This window comes from Emydura macquarii, unplaced genomic scaffold (genome assembly GCF_026122565.2).
Source record: "Emydura macquarii macquarii isolate MOO-44397 ecotype Brisbane River unplaced genomic scaffold, CSIRO-AGI_Emac_v2 contig_1451, whole genome shotgun sequence".
NCBI lineage: Eukaryota > Metazoa > Chordata > Testudines > Chelidae > Emydura > Emydura macquarii.
In genome coordinates, this window is record NW_027131588.1 from 24529343 (window position 1) to 24544498 (window position 15156).

The 15156-nt window shown below is 46.5% G+C and overlaps 1 protein-coding gene across 5 annotated transcripts in view; it reads left to right on the forward strand.

Annotated features, from left to right (window-relative positions):
• IDUA (alpha-L-iduronidase) overlaps positions 1 to 15156 on the forward strand; it is a 62561-nt gene that overhangs the window by 36240 nt on the left and 11165 nt on the right. For all 5 annotated transcript variants that reach the window (XM_067553388.1, XM_067553387.1, XM_067553391.1 and 2 more), the window contains 9 exons: positions 144 to 251; positions 1447 to 1542; positions 2174 to 2376; positions 3724 to 3903; positions 7735 to 7951; positions 8726 to 8938; positions 9610 to 9731; positions 12938 to 13063; positions 14198 to 14274. In XM_067553388.1, coding sequence (XP_067409489.1) covers positions 144 to 251; positions 1447 to 1542; positions 2174 to 2376; positions 3724 to 3903; positions 7735 to 7951; positions 8726 to 8938; positions 9610 to 9731; positions 12938 to 13063; positions 14198 to 14274 — 1342 coding nt within the window. The remainder of the gene's footprint in view (positions 1 to 143; positions 252 to 1446; positions 1543 to 2173; positions 2377 to 3723; positions 3904 to 7734; positions 7952 to 8725; positions 8939 to 9609; positions 9732 to 12937; positions 13064 to 14197; positions 14275 to 15156) is intronic.

A 15156-nucleotide genomic window follows, 5' to 3' on the forward strand; every position in this document is an offset into this window, starting at 1 on the left:
AGTCCATTTAATGCAGCTAATTCCATGTGTCTTATGCAGTTTCAGATTCTTAAGTGTCAAATAAGACTCAGTGAGTTCCTTAGCTAATCAAAAGTAAAACAGTTAATGGAAATGGGGAGTTAGACTTCTTGTTCTTATTTAAGGCTTTGAATTGATGGGAAGCCCTTCAGGATACTTTACAGATTTTGAAGACAAAAAACAGGTTATAAAATGGAGGCACCTAATTGCACTTCTGGCCAAGAGATACATAGGTGAGTTACTAAATAATCATTGTTTAATAATCAGACCTTTACTCTTCCAAAGTTCCGCGGTTTATCCTTGATTTCAGGATGCATAGCAGCAATTGGGTGAATGGGAGAGGTCTGAGTGGGTTTATTTAAACAATGCTAATTCTTGAACTCAGTCTTGGAAAAAGCTTCTTAGAAGGGTGAGTGACTCAGACAACTGGAAAGAACTCATGGATCTCAGTATCTTTAACTTTCTTGCTGATTGAGTGAGGATTTCTAATTGAGGCTGAGAATTATTTGCCCAGTTCCACTTCTTACTTTTTTTAGTTTCATTTTCACCACTCCACATTAGACAATACTAAAAACAACAAATACAATGTGTAGGCCAAAAAATACTAGGCTAAGCCAAACTGTGTAGGCTGAAATCATGATGATTAGCACTTTCACTAAAAGTGCTGTACAAATAATTAACCTCTTAAGTTTCTCATGTCCCTGGGAAGTAGATAAATTAAATACCATTACCCCCATTTTGCAGATGGGTAAACTGAGGTACAGACAAGTTAAGTGACATGCCACAAAGTCACACAAGACGTCAATGGGAATGTCAGAAATGAGAATAGAAGAAGGGATGGATTTTGAATACTTACCAAAAAGTGACATGATTTTGCAAAGTCCTGGTCATGAGAAGAAGAGGGGCATTGAAGATAACAAGATTTCAGGCATGGTTATAGTTTATAGCAATTAGATAGTAAGCCTTTGAATAGTTTGAGGTGTCTAGTAGTCTCCTCTGTCTTTGCTTCAGAAGTCGCCAGGGCAGCCGTTTGTTTATATGTAGGTAGGGTTTGCATGTGGTATATATGTAGTGAACATGGTCATTTGGATCCCACCATGCCCTTACGTTGGTTGTGTAAAGGGCAAGAGAGATAAAAGTGGTTGACAGGAAGAAGGCTGGTGGTGATAGCCTCAGAAAATGAGAGCAAGATAAGCTAATTTTTTTAGTCACAGAGGCTCAAATTCAGCCATCTGAGCCAGGCATACCATAGCCATTGAAATCCATAGGCGCTGCAGAGACACCTCAAAGGGCAGAATTTAATCCACTCTGTTTGGAAGACAGTGGGTTGGTCCTGAACTCTATCCCTGAAGAATGAATTATACACTGCCCATAGAAGCATATTGTGCAGTAAATAACTGTCGTCACCAACGGTGGTTTCATCTGCAGCTAGATATGGATTGGAACATGTTGCCAAATGGAATTTTGAAACTTGGAATGAACCAGATCATCATGACTTCGATAATGTCTCAATGAGTGTCAAAGGTAAGTTGGTTTTTTTCTGATCTTGATTTAATTCATGTGGGAGTGGAGTAGGGTAGGGGCAGGTTGGGATGATAAATAATAGGGAATATACATTTCTATTTTGTTTTACAAGGCATTGGCCCTGCATGTGATCCATGTAACTTCCATTGATAGCATTCCTGCCCGGAATCTCAAGTTAGACTTTAACATGAGAGAAAACAGAAATGAGGGTGCGGAAAGGGAAATGGGGAATAAGAGTGACACCAATACAATCACGTTTTTTTCCATTTGGTTATAAACTGAAATTGTGCTATGAGGTCTGTTGTTTTCTGCTTTAAAGCGACGTTTTAATAGATGTGTGCCTAGGTAGCTTGCCCAGGCAAAAACCTTTGGAAGAGCTTTCTGTTGTAGAGACTGTATGAAACCAAGGGAGGAGACTTCTAGATCCCTGTTGTGACCAATATGGAGAGAAGAAGTGGGAAAAGGTGGCTTCAAACACATCTTATACTGTTAGTTGTGCATATTTTCTGATGACTCACATCCGGAGGCAGTAATATGAGGACTGACGGTACTCTTGGGTAATTTTAATCAAGACACCGTTATCATTTTAAGTTGTATCCACCTACTGTATACATCATTTTTCTGACTCTAGGGTTTCTCAATTATTATGATGCTTGCTCAGAAGGGTTAAGAGAAGCTAGTTCTCTACTGAAATTTGGAGGCCCAGGAGATTCTTTCCATCCATTCCCAAAGTCACCCATCTGCTGGAGTCTTCTACATCACTGCTACAATGGAACCAACTTCTTTACTGGGGAGACTGGTGTGAGATTGGACTACATAGCCCTGCATAAGAAGGTCAGTCCAAGGCTTCTAACTGCTTAATAAAGTCAAGTATATATGAGAGTATTTCTTAATCCCATTTATTGCTAAGGTTGACTGGGCAGCACCTCTGGTTTATGAAGTTCACTTTTAGAAGACTGCTCTGCCTCTGCTGGAGGGCCTTTTAAAGTTATTCTAATAGATAAACTTCCTTCCAGGCTGAACGCTTCCATGTCTGGCCTCCACTTGAAAATGACTTTTCAACCACTTTCACATACGGAGAGTGGAGGAAAATATACAGACCCCCTGTCAACAGTTCTAGTGCCTCAGCAGATGGGGTAGAAATTGTAAATGTGACAGGGAAGGCAGGTGAAGTGATATCTTCTATTGGACCAACATCTGTTGGTGAGAGAGACACGCTTCCCAGCTATACGGAGCTCTGCTTCAGGTCTGGCAGAGCTCTGCCTCACTCGAAAGTTGTCTCTCTCCCCAACAGAAGTTGGTCCAGTAAAAGATACTACCTCCCCCACCTTGTGTCTCAACAACCCCACTGCGTACACATCTGACGGACGCGTACGCTCTCAACACCACCACTGCGTACACAGCTGACAGGGACGCATACGCTCTCAACAACCCCACTGCGTACACAGCTGACAGGGACGCGTACGCTCTCAACAACCCCACTGCGTACACAGCTGACAGGGACGCGTACGCTCAACACCACCACTCAACACAACAACCCCACTGCGTACACAGCTGACAGGGACGCGTACGCTCTCAACACCACCACTGCGTACACAGCTGACAGGGACATACATACTTATGCTACCCATGGACTTCTGCTGTCTTACAGAGCGCCATAGACCTGTGGGTTTTCAGCCTCGTACCCCTTTCAGGAGTCTGACTTGTCTCACATACCCCAACTTTCACCTCACTTTAAAACTACTTGCTTACAAAATCAAACATAAAAATACAAGTGTCACAGCACCTGTTACCGACAAATTGCTGACTTTCTCCTTTTCACCCTCTCGTTATAAAATACATGGACTGGAATATAAATATTGTACTTCCCTTTCAGTGTGATATTTGAGCTTGTTTTTCACTTGTGAGCCTGGGCTGAAGCATGTAACTTAGCTTTGCCGGGCCCCCAATGGCATGGGACCTCAGGCATTTGCCGTGCACTTGTGACTCCCCTAAACTCATCCCTTAACCCCGCTGACAGTTACAGCGCCTGGGTTGAGAAACACTGATCTAGATGAGTTGAGTATCCCCGGAAGACCTCTGCATACCCCCAAAGGTATGCATAGCCCTGGTTGAGAACCACTGCCGTACATGACACTTTGCTTCCTCGCTTTGCATGAAATGGGATTCCTGTTGTTACAGGGAGCTGGAAGTTCTCTTCACATCTTAGAACAAGAAACAGAAGCAATCGAACAAATTCAGAAGTTGTTCCCCAATTTCACCTCGGTTCCTGTATACAATGATGAGGCTGACCCACTGGTTGGATGGTCAGTTCCACAAACATGGAGAGCTGATGTGACGTACGCAGCCATGGTGGTGAAGGTAACGCAACGCTCACTTAGTGTCTTCACCTAAGAACCTAATCTGCAGAGCAAGCGTGTTGCCAAAAGAATGTTTTATTAGGTTTCTGAATGAATTTCAGGAATGGACTTCAGGCAAATGTTACCGGCCAAATCCTCAAGTTCTTGCTCAGGTCCCATTCTTGGTTTATTCAGGCAAACTGAGTTTGAAGTGGGTGGGAATTTAAACAAGGACTGAAAAATGTCATCAGGATCTGGCCACATGAATGAAGGCTGAAGTAGTAAGGATGAAGTTTGCACTTCAGCGAACATTGAGAGTTGCAGTCAGAATTTCACAGTTTCATGCCATCAGAACTCATTTCCTGCAGTCTCGTACTCTCACGTGACAGGCTGCCTTCCACAGCGTGCTCAGAAGTGCACAGAGGGCAGGTTTGTTTACTGTGTAGGCTTGGTTATCAGAGTGAGTTAGCTCTCCACTGCATACCACCTACTGCCTCCAAATGATCTTACTTTTCACAACCATAACATAAATGTCCGATAATGTATTCATGCATGTTGTACTATTTCATTAGAGCATGCGATTCCAAAAGAATCAACTACATTTAAAAGGGGAGATAAAGAGCTTTTTCTTGGTATTCTTTCATAGCCAATGGTAAGTGTCATCATGCTTCTCAGACTATTTGCAACAAGGACTGTGGAGAGAGAAACCCCGGAATGTGATCAGGGAAAGGCAGTCAGTCTGGCTTTTCATTTTTTAAAAATGGCTTGCTTGTAAGAATGTGAAATGTAGCTAGCACTCTTTATTCGTTTAGTGGTTGTTTTGAAATGTGACCACATGACCACTGGAGATTAAGATGAAGCCTTCGTGCTCATTTTCATGTGACACTCAATCGCGATTCATTTCAGTACCCAGCTGCCCCCCAGGGAACAGCTGTACACAGCGGTTGGCGTTAATACTGATTGTGGATTTCCCAAGCTATTTTTACAAGCCAATATGGATATTGCCTCAGTAGGGCAGACTTCTGCTTTCTGTGCTTCCCCAAGTGATTTTTGGGGGCAATTAGCCAGCAGCTATAGCATCTTTGTAGTATTTAAAATCAATATAATGGAATGGTGTCTATGGTCAGGTTACAGAGATCACCATGTAGAAAGGCAGTCAAGATGTCATCTTCATGTGTACTTTATCGAAGGAGAAATATGGAAGTTTTTTTTTTTTTAAATTAGCAGTCCTAGGGTGGGTTTACCCTCCCCTCCAGAACATGCAGACTTGCATCAGAAAGAAGTGAAACACAGCCTCGCGTGCAGGCAGGCTGTGCCCATGAGGCCTCATCTACCCCAAAGGGGAGAAGCTGAGGTGTAGGTAATTCAGCCTGGTTATCACATTTCCTGCAGGGGTCAGGTGCTTGGATTATACATGTGGGAGTAGCAAAAAGTGGTCATTGCCAGAGGTGCAGAGGGAGCAGTGTAAGATGAGTCATCTGTTCTGGTTCTCTTCGACATGGCGGACTTGTCTACATGGGGGCACTCTGGAAAGGAACGATGAACTACCTTCACCTATGAAGTTAAGATGCTTTCAGTCCTGTGTGGACACTCTCATTGAGAAGTAAATTGGCCTTAGTTTGTCATAGAATTAAGTTACAGTGACCTAACCACACGAGACAAGGGCGTGAGGCGCTTTAACTTCACAGCTTTAGTTCGTTCATCTTACCTTTCCCGAGTGTCCCTGTATGAAAACTCCTCCTCCTATGAGACCTGGAGAATGCACTGGGGACATTGCTACTGTGATCCCGCAAATGAACCCTACTACATGATTGGCTAAACTCAGTTTCCTGCGTTCCCTGTAACAGGCTGGCCCCCCCTTCTCGTGGTGCATTATACGCCTGCCACTGTACAAATTCACCCTTAGCCAGAAGATCCTAAGACCACTGACGTCCTCCTTGACTGCTTTAATGCCAGTAGTTCTTGGGCTTTGGGTGAGGTCTCTGCACAGAGGGGTGACATGACCTCATCATTACTGCCCGCATCAAGGGGCAGACCGTACAGTGGGCAGATGGCCCTGAGTTAGGGGGGCAGTGTAAATCTACATAATCATGGAGGCAACTCCAATGCTGGGGAAGAGACTGCACCTCCTCCTGGGAGCACGGCAGTCATACCAACGCTTAGTGAATAGCCCCTGAGGTATCTCCTGAACTATACCCTCACATTTGGAGGGGAGACATGAGCAACTCAATGAATCTTTCTAAGTCCATGCAAAACCCGTGGAGTATTGACCAAAAAAAAATCTAATGGGTTTGCACACTTGGGTGTGCACAAGCCTCAGTGTGAGCTGGCACACCTAATTTCTCAAACGCTTCCCTTCCGTGGTATGCTGGTGATGGACAGAGACAAGCTTTCGAGCTCACACAGAGCTCTTCTTCAGGTCTGGGACGGCACTTTGACTGCGTGACACAAGAAGAGCTCTGGGTAAGCTCGAAAGCTTGTGTCTCTCACTCTCAGAAGTTGGTGCAATGAAAGATGTTATCATGCCCCTCTAATATCCTCGGACCACCAGGGCTACAAATACTGTTTACTTGTGATGTCATCATCACTGCTTACGTCACACAATTGTAGCTGGCTCTTTAATAAAAGCGAGTCTCCTCTCAGCCCCTTCACTGGAGAACCCTTCATCTCTTCGCTCTGGCCTGCACTTTTGATCGGTCTCCTTGGTGCACGGAGGGTCATTTTACAGAGGAAGAAAGGAGCACAGCCTCGGTCACTCAGCAAAGAATAGGAACCAGGGCCAGAGCCTGCACTTTGTTACACTGGAGTAAATCCAAATCACCTCCATCAGGGTCAATGGAATTATTTAGTATTGTTTGAGTGTAAGTCCAGACTGCTAGTCCAATACTTCGACCACAGGGCAACCTCCTGTATTGTAATTTATAGCAAATGTGGTCCATTAATGAATGATCCTGATCACTGTTACACTTCTCAGAACTGGCGAAACAGTAAGGGCAAAACACTGCTACGTTCTTATCTATGAAGTACAAGGAGGTCACTCATGAAACATTATTTTGACAGAAAATGTGGAAATCACACCTCTATTTAGAGCTCTTTACGTAAGTACTAACCATGCTAATAATTCCATCCTCTGGACACGTAAGACTTCCCAATAAAGTGTGTGTCAACCTTCACTGTTAATAAGAGAGTTTCTCAGCAACGGTGTGAAGTCTCCAGATTTTCATACATTTGCTAGAACCATCTCCACTGACTGTAATCCCAATGTCCAGCTAACACGGTCTGAGCCCCTCCACCTCCCGCTTCCCCAGCGTGTCTATAGAACTCTGCCTTGGTGCCACACTTGGCATTCTTACAAAGAACCCTCTGCCCCATATGCATCCGTGCGTGTCGGATTAACCCTTCACATCGGATTAAATGTGCTGCCACAGTTCCTAATTTTAGCAAACCTGAGATCTTAAGTAACCTAAGCTAGTCGGAGACACTCTTCATGAATTTTGAAGCCATCACATTGTATGCTATTGCGTTCATTGTATGTACAGCTCTTCATCCTGCACGCATTCGTGCTGTAAATATGGATTAAACTACTTCATCAGCTTCACTACAATATCGCAAAGAAGCAAGGGTGTTCTACTCTGCTGTTTTCACTGTGTAAGGCGATGCATGGAAATGAGTTAAAGTGGCCCCCGAAAGAAGCAACGCGTCATGTGTAACTGCTGCAGGCTCATGTATGCTGGATATGTAGTTCAACAGCAATAAGACCGATTGGTTTTAAAATAGGAATATATCCGTTGGAGTATGGGCAAGAACTAGTTTTTCCCCAGCATGACTGTCAGTTTTCTCCATTACTTTACAGGTAATCACCCAACATCAAAACCTGCTTATTGCCAAAGCCAACAATACGGTCAACTACACTTTGCTGAGTAATGACAATGCCTTCATGAACTATTATCCCCATTACTTCACCCAGAGAACACTGACTGCACGGTTCCAGATGAACAACACAAAGCCACCTCACGTCCAGATGGTGAGGAAGCCTGTGCTGACTGTAATGGGATTGCTGGCACTGCTAGGTATGATAAAGAACGGTTTTAAGTCACTAAATGCCTGTCCCCAGTCATATACACAAGGTAAATGCTAGGTTATCTAGTCCATCTTCCTGCCGACACAGGGCTATTCCCGCCTCCACATTTAGTAGTACTTTGGGATGGGTCACAAAGAATGGAGTTTCCACCCCTACCCTAGGAGATTAACAATCTGGCTATCAGGCTGTTTTCGTGACAGTCCTTTATCCCTATAAATTGATCCTATTGCTTCTGTTTATGCCCAGGTATGCCACTTCGGTCAATATCTTTCCTTTTATGTGTGTGGGGACTAGTACCTCCTGCGCCTAGTCCATTCCAGCTATATTTCTCTTTAATAACCTTTCCAGCCTCTCGATTCTTCTGTGCTCCCACCAAGGTGGGAATCTAGGCCCTGATCCACTTAGTCACATGCTTAAGTCTCATTGACATAACTGTTATTCGGCAGGTAGTACCTAAAGGCCAAACCGATTGGGGGCCTACTGTGCTAGGTGCTGTACAAACATAGTGCATGAGATTTATGCACATGCCGAAGTGCTTTGCAGAATTGGGGAATTTGTCCTTCCAGGACTGAACACCATGGGCAGTTTCAGTTATACCAGGCTAAGTACAGTGGCTTCCCCAGTGCTACTCCAGATTCAGGGAGGTGTAACTGAGTAATCGATCGCTCAGCACTATGTATAGACCGTTCTGTGTTTCACCTCGTCACAGATCCAAAGCTGGTCTAGTTACCTTTTGTGATAAAAATGCATTTTTACTCTTTAGGGGAAGAACAAGTTTCTGCGGGTATCATCAGCAAAGACAACAGTGCCAAGAACAAGACTGTTGGAGTTCTCGCCGCTGTGCATACGCCTGCAGAGCTCCAGCCCTCCGACAGCTGGCAGGCCACCATACTGATTTATGCTAGTGATGATAACCAGACATCGGTGGACATCAATGCAATAACAGTGAATGTTACCCAGTTCCCCAAACATGCAGGTAAAACAGGCTGTGCATGGTGATTTGGGTAATGGAGCCCCAGGAAAAGGTTCACATGAAACATTTCCAAAGTGTTCATAAGCGAGGTCACATCTCGAATTTGCATATTACCAAGCAACTTCCATTTGTGACTAGAAATCTCTTCTTACCTGGCAGTGCCAGGCTGTCTGGGGTCTAGTAGCACTGTATTAGGGAAGATTGTGGACCCTGATGCTGGAGTTGAGCCTGCCTTCAGCTTTTAAGCAACGCTGTGAATTCTAGCCTTTCAGAAACCATTCAGCCCAGCTGCCCCTGTGTCAGGTCTTGCTGAGCACCCTCTGGGATTGATCACCATGTAATCCAGATGTTCTACATTGCACAACATGTGGAATTTGCTGGTGTTGTCTTCAACAGGTGTTCAGCACCTGTGGAACTCAGAACACTTCGATTTAGGAGCCTAGGTAGGGATTTAAGAGAATAACATTAAGCACCCAGGCTTGACAATATTTAGTGTCAGGCACTTGTGAAAATTTTACCCCAGGTCCCACTGACTTTCGGTGAGACTCAGACTCCTAAGTCACTTTTGAAAATGGGACTTTGGCTCAGAAGTCATTTAAGCACTTTTGAAAGTTTTAACCTTGGTCTTTAAATCAAGATCAGAAGCTTTACACATGTCTGTTGTGTTTCCAAAGAGCTCGTGTATGTGACATACTACCTGGACAACAACCTGACCAATCCCTATTCGGAGTGGAAGAAAGTAGGAAGCCCTGACTTTCCCACCGTACAGCAATTCCAACAAATAAGGGATGCCGAGGTATGAAGCATGTGCTGTAAAAATGGTCAGTGTCGACACACTGTTCATGAACTGATACTTACCGCTAAGGAGTCTGACGACTGGCTTATGTTCTAGAGGATTATTAGACACTAAGTTTAGTATGACCTGGGTCATGGCTTTCCTCCTTGATTACCATGATAAGCCTAGACAGATAGCAGTATTAAAGCTTTTGAGAAAGCTGTAATGCAGGTTAGCCTGCGCACCCGGACAACTGCAGCGGTGGGTGGGAACGCTCTTGTTAAAGTGTCTGCTCTTTGCTTTTTGCATTAGATTTTAAAGCTAGGTCCATAGTAGTATTGACCAGGGAAAAATAAAATGTAGGACAAGTCTCAGAGAGGTGAATATAAGTCAGCTTACCACGTGCAGCCCTCCAACCACTAGAGATGAGCAATTAAAACACATTCGGCATCGTAGCAGCTTTCACTGAACATTCAGCCCACATACACCAAAAGGACTGGATGCAGATCACCAATCTGCCTTACCAAGGGTCCCGCAGTTTCAGAAGTGACTGCCCTACCTAGGTCCAGCAGCAACAGATGTTTAAACAATTAATCTCCTCGCTCATTTCTCTGACGATAAATCCAAACCAGAAAGTAAACTGGACATTTTGGGTGAAATCCTGGCACCATTGACCAGTAGCAAAAGTCTCATGGACTTTCACAGGGCCAGGGTCTCACCTTTGTGGGTTTTTTTAAATGTCTGACTACAGAGTTTCTCAGGTTTCTGGTAATAATTTATGGATTAAAGAATATCCGCAAACCCTCCCTCAGGACTTCGGATCCCTAACCATGTCCAGGCCAATGTATGACGTTTCGAAAAGCAAGACGCATGAAGGAGATACATTTTACTGTCTGGTCTGCTGAAGGACGATGCAGACTGGATTGGCTGAATAGACTTAAAGGAACTTGAATGACAGTCTACTGCAGTTCTAACTTACTGCCACCATCTGAGAAACCTGACTTGTCAACAGCATCTTAAAAGGGGGATCAGGGGTTGGTAAGACCCCCTCTTTCTCTGTGGGAGATCAGGGAAACATCGCTGGGCCTCACATTCCCTCCAAATGCTGAGCTGTGAGCTGCTAACTCTCAGCTGCTCAGTTTCTTCAACAGAGTCTTGCAATAAGAGGAAACTACTCCACTCTGCCTATCAGCTCTCAGGGGTTTTCTAGGATGAGTGCGTCTGCCTGGTTATGCATGGACAGAACATCACTATTACTGCTGGGGAGAAGGGCTGAGCTGGTTGAAGTGCCCACGTACATCAGTAAGTTAAATGAAGTGCCCCCCCCAAGATGAATTGGTGAAGGCATCAGCCAGGGGAGAATGTTGATCATGCAGGAAAACCTGCCCCTCTGTCCTTAAAATCAAGAGGAGAACTGGAACTCTGCCTCCTGAGAGCCACCTCTCTAGGGTGAGAGGAGCTACTGGTGAAAAGAAACCAGGGCTTAGCAGGCCAATGCAGAGTTCTACGTTCCCGGGACAGCTTTCTGGAAAGGTCACTGGTTCAGAGCGCCATGAAGGACCACTGCTATTAACTCTCATCACCTTGGCTCTGTCCCCCTGAAAGCAGAAGTCCGAGGCAGCTTCCTGGAAAGACTCAAATAAACATTGTGTGTGTCCCAGGCCAGCTTTACCAAGGAGCTGGTGGGAGAGAGCTGGATGGCCACAGCAGGAACTAGAAGTAAAAGCCCCTCCTGGAGAGGTCGCGAGAACCGGTCCATGACACAAACACTACCTTCTACTGGATGTCAGCTGTGGTCAGATCCAGAGCCACCCAAATCAATGCACCTGTAGGTCTCTCCCAGCCTTCCCCCGTCCCCCTCCGGAGCTGCCCTCATTCCCTGGGCTTTTAAAGAGCTGGTGACTTAGATTCCGAGGGGTGGGGGACCGAGGACAGCTGGCCCCATCTGCACACTGATGGTGAGGATGAACAGGCTGTAACCCACTTTCCTTCCCCTCTGGGAAACCCTGCGTGCCTCCCTCTGTACACTCAGGCCTAGGGTGTAAGTGAAGGGTGATGGGGATGGAAATGCAGCTCCCCCTTCTCAGTCTGAAGTGGACACGAACTTCCCCCTGGCTTGGGTATCCAGCGCTCTTCCACCACCTCCTCCCCATCTACTTTACCTATGGCTCAGACACCCAAGAGATCCTTGCTCTACCAGGGCCCCGCTCTCCAAAACCTGCTTTCTCCCACTTATTCCCTCCAGCTGCAGGGGACACCCTCTAGGCTTGAACCACCTGGCAGCTGTTGCGGGGCTGAGCCAACTACAGGCTTACCCCATGCCTCCCCTACCCAGTCGGCAGCTTGTAAACACCCTCCCTGGCACAAAAGTGTCTGACGCTGGTTCAAGAGTAGCTGTTCCTATAACTCGATCATTTCCATTGCGTGGCGAAGGCGCCACTCTTGCAACACAATGCGCACCATGCACTGTGGTGAGCTTTCCACAGATAGCCACTCAGAAGCCTGAAGGGTGTTACTGTGTCATTACTGCTCGTGGCCTTGGTCTTCAGGCTTCCTCCATAAAACTCAGGTTCCTTTCAGAGATGGAGGTTTGGCTTCTAAAAATGACAATTGACAGCCTGACACTGCCCTTTCCACCCGTCAACCCTCAACCAGAACCGAGCTCCAGCGAAGACCGAACAACGGCCAGCCCATGTGAGAGACTCAGTGCTCTCAGGCTTGGCCAACTGGTCCGCCTCTCCAGTCCCGCAATGGGGATCGTGCAGGTCTTCTTGCCCTGCCTGGATTCTTCCTAGGCTTGTCTTTTTCTGTGTTGGCCATAAGTGACGCATTACAAGGCTCTGGTGTGTCCTTTTTTTCCATTTTCAACATTACTAAATGTGCAAACCTTGGCATTGTGTATGACCTTCTTTGACCCCTTCTCCCCAGAGGTCACAATCCAAAGTTTGGGCATCGGTATCCTAATTAGTCAGGCAAACAGATCCTACAGTCACTAAACAGTTAGCTAAGCAGAGGAACAGATAGTAGTCTGCTGTTTCCCTGAGAAATGCTGCTAGTTAGGATCGAGCAAGCTGTGCACTTGTTAAATTACATTAAAAATGGCAGTGCTAAGTTAGATGTACAGTAACTTTACAGGGCTTAATCAGGTCAGCTATAAAATGACTGTAGAAGTAGTGGTAAATAATGATTTCTTTATGCAACGCCTCCCTTTGGCTTCGGTTTTGCAGGACCCGGTGGTGACAGGACCCTTCCCAGTTCCTGGGGACGGCCACCTGATCTTGAAACAGGAACTCCCAGTTCCATCCGTCTTCCTCATCCATGTCTGCGCAAGACCTCAGGCTGTTCCCAATCAAGTATGTACCATGATTGAGTGGCAGGGGGCTGAGAGTGGAATTGTTCCCAGATGGCCCTTTTGAACCCTAGGGGCATGTCTACCCTGCAGTTAAAAACCCGCATCTGGCCCAAGCCAGCTGACTCAGGCTAAGGAGCTGAGTAATCGCCATGTAGACATTCAGGCCTGGCTAGAGCCTGAGCTCTGGGACCCTGGGAGGTGGGAAGGGCCCAGAACTTGGGCTGCAACCAAAGCCCTCACTTCTACACCACAATTAAACAGCCCCTTAGCCCCAGCCCACAGACCAGCCCCAGGTGTCTAAGTGCAGTGTAGATGTAGCCTACGGGCTATCAGACTTCAGTTAATGAAGGCAACAGCGTCAGGCTGCTCATTGTTAAAAGGTTGCATAGGAGAATTATGTAAAGCAAGGAGCCAAATTCTCCTGGGACACAGGGATTCCATGACTCGTGTTCCAGCATGAACATCCCGACAGCAGGCGGGGTGGGCAACCCCCTGAGCTGAAAACCAAACCAAGCAGGGCTGGGAAAGAATCTTTACTGAAATGACGGGAAGTACAGCATTTCACACCCTTGACAATGGGTCAGATGCTCCAAGGCCTAAAAGCCAAGCCTTCAAAGTAACATTTCAGCTAATGGCCTGTTTAAATCTTTCAGACCTACACACAAGATGCAATCATAGATGTGGTGACACCTGGTCAGCGTCAGCAGAGAGCTGGGTTTGAGTGATTAGCATGTCCTGGGAGGTGCCGAGTGCCCTTAGCTGCCAGGGGACAGAACTGGGTGCGGAGAGCATTGGGCTACAGAACCGTAGGGCCAAGAAGTTGGAGAAAAAGGGCCTGAAATGTAGTTTCAATCCCGACTGAGGCACCAACGTAAGTGGAATGAGTTTTTTCAGCAGTTCCCACTGAAGTCAAGGGGACCTCATCGGTGCTCCCCACTGGGGAAAGCCAGGCTACTTCGTGTGAAGTCCATATTTAGGCACCCAAGGTTTAAATAGCCATTTACTTCAGAACAGTTAAGCCAAAACTTCTTTTTAAAGGGGTTAAATATGATCTGATGCTGCTGCATCATCAGCTTGGTATTGTAGCAACACATCTCTTCCTTCTCTGTTAACGTGGGCCTGTCTTTGCACGCAGGTGACAGGCGTTCGCTTGATCCCTCTCACAAAGGGGCAGGTTGCAGTACGTTGGGACGATAACTGCCTGGATTCAAAGTAAGTGCATTTGTAAGACAGATATAAAGGTAAGACCAGGGACATAGGGGCAATCTGATCAGAGCTAGGTATTAAATAACTACGCAAGGTTTACTCTCTCAGCCAAGTGCTAGGCATTATCCCTGGCACACGGTCAAAAACATTTCTAGAGCACTTGGCCTGCACAGTAGCTTTAAATCACCAGCTGATGGTTAGAACCCACCTACGATATCAGCAGGAGAGAATACGGAGCAATTTCAGGCTACTCTGCCAGCTCCAGGGGAGGCAAGCCTGCACCCTCACTAACACCTGATGGCAGTTCAGGGTGTCTTGCTCCCCTGAAGGAGATAAGAGGCTCCACTGTACTGAAAGATGCCACTTCATCAAATCCTGTCAAAGCTGCCCCCTGCAAGACATCAGTAACGATCACTGCAGGGGTGATGGGCACACACGGGGTGGCCAGGTCAGAAGACGTAGCCAGCGATCTGTACACATGCTAGCGCGGAAACCAACCTATGCAGACCAACATACTCATTGCAGATACAGGACACCCAGCTCAGCGCATCCTTTGGGGTTGCTCAGTGTACCTCGGTACGTGCTGGCTTCAGCCGGTGAGATGCTGAATCTCTCCCCAGGGGAGCTTAGCCTTGTCTCACCCCCTGGAGTCTGTGGAAGCTGAAGGGGTTCACCACTTTGTCCGAGGCAGCTCAGTCAGTCCTCGTGCTCTGTGGTGGCCTTTTCAGGCCCCGACCCCTGCTGCAGCACCAGATTTCCCTGTCCAGTTGTGTGCAGTCCCATGCATTTCTCTTCTCTTCTCTGCCCCACTGCACAGACTTGGCTGGGAGAGGGAGGGGATGGCCATCCCATGGTCCCCAGCAGCCAGTTGAGGTGTTTGGTTTCTTT